General features: G+C 33.9%; 1 protein-coding gene across 1 annotated transcript; it reads left to right on the plus strand.

Moving 5' to 3' along the window:
* Positions 1-2,384: 2,384 nt before the first annotated feature.
* On the plus strand, positions 2,385-5,644 carry LOC112460355 (cyprosin-like). The gene is made up of 8 exons (XM_025024998.1): positions 2,385-2,437; positions 3,245-3,486; positions 4,033-4,103; positions 4,268-4,449; positions 4,549-4,677; positions 4,760-4,889; positions 5,319-5,411; positions 5,492-5,644. Exons 1-8 carry the CDS (start codon positions 2,385-2,387, stop codon positions 5,642-5,644), a joined length of 1,053 nt encoding a protein of 350 aa, XP_024880766.1.
* Positions 5,645-6,401: the final 757 nt, after the last annotated feature.

Consider the following 6,401-nt stretch of genomic DNA (forward strand, 5'->3'; position numbering starts at 1 on the left):
GAACCGCAGGATGGAAATGACGAGACCGGACAAGATGTAAAAGAAAAAAGCAACTATTCGCCTGTATTCTTTACTTGGTACTTTCTCATCTCATATTATAGTCATATTCTTTCCACTTATTTGTATTACAAATATATTTTCTAAATTCAAAAAATATCTTGTATTTATGAAAAGGGGTGTTTGTGTGTGTGTGTGTGTATGTATGTATGTATGTATGTATGTATGTATGTATGTATGTGTGTATGTAGTATGTATGTATATAAATACATATATTATCTATTTTGATAAGAATATACATACAAATTGAATTACTGATGTTATATAATTTATCGTCTCTATTTTATACTTTATAATTATATTCTTGATTTTTAATAATATCTCGATGTTTAAAAATATATGTATAATCACACAGTCTTACTCATAATGTAAATGTAAGAAATAAATAATAGAGATATTTTTGGAATTGAAACGCTTGAAGTTATGATTTATTTCACCTTGTTCCTGATTATTCCTAATTATATTGCATTACTTTGTCAATTTTCCAGACTTTTGATTTTCGCGAAAGCCGGATTTGAAAGCCCGAATTCTTAGAAATCCGAGAAATTCTTGGAAATGTAAAATATTCTTGACAATTGAGAAAATTCTTAGAAACTGACAAAATTCTTTATGTTGATAAAGTGCTTAAATTTGACAAATTCTTTATGTTGATAAAATTCTTAAATTTGATAAATTTTTTATATTGATAAAATTTTCGGCAACTGACCAATCGCATTGGTAAGATATATTTATATAGGATATAGGATACCTTCGGAATATCTTCTGGACGTCTTTTTGATATGCATGCTATGTGGGTAAGCACAAAGATAGATAGATAGATAGATATGACTTTTGGCTACGGTCAACGTGACGCTACAAATGGTTTGAAGCATTTCTCTTCTCTTTTCTTTCAATGAAGAAAGAAAGAGAAGAAGAACGCTCCAAAGCATTTGTAGCGTCACGTTGACCGTAGCCTTTATTGCTTGTCCCCGCAGGGTTTGCAAGGCGTTCTTAAGGAACGGTCCCAAACCTTTACAGTCATCTTATCGCTTGTCCACATACAAAAACTTTACACATCTGGCGTTTTTTTCAGGGACGTACCCAACCCTTTACAAAAACAGCTCCCCTTATACCTGACCTGGCCGCTTGCGACCCTTTACATTCTAGTACCCCCCACCCTTTTGGACTCTGCCTCTCCTTTTCTTCCTCCTGGCCGCTTCTTCTGTTGAACTTTCTTGGGACCCCCTCTTTCCGTTCCCCATGCTCTAACTCCTCCGCTCTCCGCCTCCTCCGTCTCTGAAACACAGGGATGATCTCCTCCCTTTCCCCCTCGCCGCCTTCTCCTTTCTCCCCTCCTCGACCCCAGCCATCCCTATACTGTTAAAAACAGAGGTCCTGTGTGTTAAAAAAAGTCCGTGTTAAAATTTTTGTGTAAAATAATCAACACATACGTGTGTAGATTTAACATATGCCTGGCTATGTTAATTGAATTTTACAAATTTAAAATGTAAAATAATTAAAATAACTTAAAAAATATGTTAAATTAACACAATTTGAACGTATTTATTAAATGTGTTAAAATTTACAGAAAAAAAATGTTGATTTTACTCTATAAAAGAAGTAGGAATAAAAATTTACAGAAATAGAGTGTTGATTTTATCTTACAATCTCAACTTCAACATAAAAGTTATGTTAATTGTACACATAATTAACTTCAAATTACGATCAGAATTACATTTCCTTTCTGTTGAAATATTTTAACATAATATCAGTGTTACCACTTAACACATCCATATTATGTTAAAATTAACACAAAAATTTGAGTGGACCGTTTTGGACATGTGATTTATGTTATATTTAACACAAATTTTCCAACAGTACCCTTATTTTCCTTCCCATTTCCCTTCGTCATCGTTCCACACAATCTTCTTCCCATCCACCCATAATCTCCTGTTTTCCACCCGCGTTCTTCTTCCCTTGTCTCTTTTTTCTCTTGCCTTCTCCAGCAACCTCCACCTCGTCTTTCTCTCCTCTATGGAGAGATTCTCGTCCACCCCTATCCCCCACCTTTGCCTAATTACTCCATACCTCTCCAACAACTCCGCTCTCTCCTTTTCATCCTCCAACTCCACTATCAGTACCTCTCTCCTTCCCTCTCCACGGGTAAGCACAAGGACATGTACGCACATTTGTATATAAGGAAATGCTTAGCAATTTGACTGCCTGTTCTTTGTCTGTACGTACCGGTTGTGGATTGACTCGCAGTTATAACGGTCCTAAAACAATTTTGACTTTTGTAGCTTAAGTCGCCGAGAAATTCAGGAATCATGTATCGGCTCTTTGTGACAATGACGGTAATCACGGTAATCAACTTTGCGTCAATCAATGCGGAGGTGTATAGGTGAGTACATGTTATATACTGTTGCGCCCGCGCTGAGACACCCGTTACGCGTTGAACTTCACTCACGAGAAGTCTAAACTTCGCTCCGCGGAAGCTTCAAGTCGAAGCGCGTCCCTTGACAACGGGACACTTATAATTTATTGATTTATCTCCACCTGTCAGATTTATCTGAGGACTCGAACCGTTCGGACCTGTTCTCCAGACCTTTTTATGTATAATTGTTCTGAACCTGAATAAATCCGAGATCCTTTTTTTTAAAAGAGTGCTTCTTTCTTTCGCAAATCCGGGAGTGCGCGGCGCGAACGCGAGTGCTTAAAGCGGGGCGCAGCGCAACAATACAAACGATCCACATTTATATCGACACGATAAATTATAATACCGTATAGAGATCGCGCTTCCAACTACTTAGAATTGCCGCAGAATTCTCGATAAATAATTATCAAATTAATTTCAAATACCATAATTGTATCAAATCTGTAATAAAAACGCATTTTGAAAGTCGGAATAAAGTGAGCAAACTAATTACAAGAGATGCTTTCAGGATTTCTTCAAAAATCTTATTTTAAACAAGATTAGCATCATGAAAAGAGGAATTTGCATTTAAAATACCTAATTACATTCTAATGCGTAAATATATGCAGGTAGCATTTATTTCTCAATGACAAAATGTTGATGCTTTAATAGTTTTTAAATAAGAATTGCTTGAAAATGATCAAATAAATTGTTTGAAATTCGTATTTATGCTGTACGATATATGTACATACATACGCATATAATATAACGGAATTTTTTTTATGTTGCTTCAAGAATTCCGTTATACAAGACATACACATCCGTTGAAACATCTTTGACGGAGACTATTAGACACCTCAGACACCGACGTTCGGGGTCGGGCCGGACGGATATAACTCTGATTTACAAAGATCTACAGTACTACGGTACTATCGAAATTGGAACTCCACCGCAGGAGTTTAAAATACTTTTCGACACTAGTTCCTCAGATCTCTGGGTGCCATCCAAAGACTGCGACGTTAGCCAACCTGCTTGCTGTAAGTATATCATAACATCGCTACCTCCCCGACATTCTATTATTCCTATATGTACATTTGTATTTAAAAAATTAATGTTTCAAGTATTAAAATAATCTTAATAATTTTTTTCTCGTTTAATTATTGATATCAAGTAAAAATATAAGATAAGAATAATGCTGTAAAATTGTATCTAAATATTCTATTTACATTTGAAGTAAAGTTATAAAACCTTTAAAGCAACCGTTTCAAAGATTCAGTGGTAAGGTAAATATTATGTAGCTAAGTTCTATACTCTTACACATACCCTCTTATTTACATTATTTATCACACTTACTTTAAAGATACAAATAATTTCTTATACAAAACAGCTCACACGTTAAAGTAAAAAATATAAACATAAATATATTTGATGATTTAACTACTGTTATTTATATATTTAGATTAATATATAGAGAAATTTATATTTCTAGATTTTTCAATATTAACTGATTTAATTTTATTTACTACTTTTTGCAGTAAAACATAATAAATATGATAATACAAAGTCCAACACATACGTCGAAGACGGAGTTACATTTGATAGACCTTACCACGATGGCAGAGTGTACGGAAACTTATCTATTGATAACGTAAGGGTAAGTCATCGTCAAGTAAATGATATATTTAATTCTAATCACAGTCATAATCTATGAAAATTTTCCAAAAAGCACATCACATGTTACTATTATTCTAAAAAAAAAAAAAAAAAAAAAAAAAACGCGCGCAATTATACTTTATTAATAATATTAACGTTTTGTAGATTGGTGGCCTTAATGTTACATCACAGATGTTCGGAGAGGTATTCAAATTTACGACAAGTTTTTGGGACAATGTACAATGCGACGGCGTTCTGGGGATGAGTTATGGAGAGGATTCTGTCTTCCAAAACATGATTGATCAACACGTGGTGTCCCAACCAATTTTTAGCGTTTATCTAAATCGGTATGTATCTTTCCGTATGCCTCACGTGTGTTTAATACTATTTTTTAAATTACATACTTTGTCTTTCTATGCAATGTAAAAAATATACAACCTATATAGAAATTACGAGGACTCACATTTCGGCGGTAAACTGCTATTGGGTGCAACCAATCCTTCCCATTATGTGAACGAGTTTAAGTATGTGAATGTTAATACTCAAAAAAGATACTGGCAATTTGAAATAAATAGGTATGTAGTTTTTTTTTCTAAATTAGACGTATGTTAACCGCGGATTATATGTCAGCTAATTGGTAATGCTATCCCACTGTAGGATTGAAGTAAAAAATTTCGGCTTATGCGCGGAAGGCTGTCAAGCTATCGTCAACATGGGCTTTTCTAAGATAGGAGGACCACCGCGGGATATCGCAACTATTCAGGAACAGATTGGTGTTGTCGATCGGGTAATTGGATAAAGAATTTTACTTTATATACCCCAAGGGGCCTTAAAGGGCGTTTTGAAAGGACGTACCCAATCCTAACCTCCAATTCATCCACTACCTTATTGTTTCCTCCTTTGGACCAACGGTTTAACGTCTCTTCCGAAAGACGGAGCCCAGTTTTCTCCGCATCTGCACGGAGGGGCGCGGTTTTTTCGGAAAAAAACTTTTCCATGATTCATGGCTCTAGTGGACTCGAACCTGGTTCCTCAGATTACGAGTCTGGCGCTCTACCACTAGGCAACACCGCCGCCCTTCGATTGGGTAATTGATTATTTCTTTCTGCAATGGTAGCTTTCAACCACCTTAAATGAATTATTGAAATAAATTAATAAATGTTTGATAAGCTACGGATTGTTAATATGGATTACTAATATTGACCTTCGTTTAAAGGTGGACTGCAACGAGATTTCTAATTTGCCCCCTATCAATTTCGTCATAGGTGGTAAGAAGTTTCGACTCACTGGTAAAGATTATATCGTGAAGGTAAAGAATATTATTATATAAACTTTTAAATTGTTTTTAGAATAGAAATATCATATTATGCCATATTTAATGTTTCATAGGTCACAGAAGGCCTTTGCATTCTCGCCTTCGAAGATAATCCGTTTAATATTAATGGTATAAAATGGATTTTGGGCGATGTATTTATTCGTCGCTACTACACCGTGTTTGACATGGGAAACAACCGACTGGGATTCGCCCTTGCAAGACATTAAATCTTGTTTGCCTTCTCATGAAGTTATCATTAAATATTAAGAAATCTAAATGACATTACTAAACAAATAAGTCATAGTTTTTTTAGAATATCGACCGATATATGGTCTGTAATTTTATTTGGACTAATTATATGGTATATTTTTAAATTAATACGTATGTGAGAATTAGAAGAAAGATATGCGATACTTATTCTACCAACAATTTGGTACATCTTGTTCTTTCGGAAACTATCGAATTGTTAGATATTGTGAATACAACTTGTATATAAGTCTATTAAAATAAAGTATATATTTTTTACACTGAATATTGATTGTATATATCGCCCTTTCAATCTCATCTTAATGTAGTATCCCGAAAAATATTATCTGGTTTAATCTTATAAATTTTCCGCTTACATACGAGTACGAGATATCATATAACATTCTGCTTATATGTATAAGAGTCTGACATACCGCATTTGTAAACAAAATATATATAACTTTTTACATTTCTTATGCTTACACAAACGTATATACGCATAAATCTTTTGCTTATTAATAAAAATTATCCAAAATTTTCGACACATAAATACCAAATTGTCGATACAAAAATTATCATGTCGTATGTATTCTAATTAATAAATTGTTATAATATTGCATAACTGGTTTAGGTATCTCACTATCGTTAACATTATAAACTTATACTTTAAAATTGTTATTTTTAGAATTTTGCATATTGTGTTGACTACTGCTAGTGTTAAATAAAACATGATACACA

The sequence above is a fragment of the Temnothorax curvispinosus genome, unplaced genomic scaffold (assembly GCF_003070985.1).
Source record: "Temnothorax curvispinosus isolate PA1 unplaced genomic scaffold, ASM307098v1 QBEX01010453.1, whole genome shotgun sequence".
Lineage (NCBI taxonomy): Eukaryota > Metazoa > Arthropoda > Insecta > Hymenoptera > Formicidae > Temnothorax > Temnothorax curvispinosus.

What these genes read in the sequence shown, in the direction of transcription:
- LOC112460355 (XM_025024998.1), top strand. Translation starts at nt 2,385, where the DNA reads ATGACGGTAATCACGGTAATCAACTTTGCGTCAATCAATGCGGAGGTG. An exon ending in CGTTAGCCAACCTGCTTGCT is followed by an intron (nt 3,487 to 4,032) that starts GTAAGTATATCA and finishes CATACGTCGAAG; the next exon opens with ACGGAGTTACATTTGATAGA. An exon ending in TGGCAATTTGAAATAAATAG is followed by an intron (nt 4,678 to 4,759) that starts GTATGTAGTTTT and finishes ATCCCACTGTAG; the next exon opens with GATTGAAGTAAAAAATTTCG.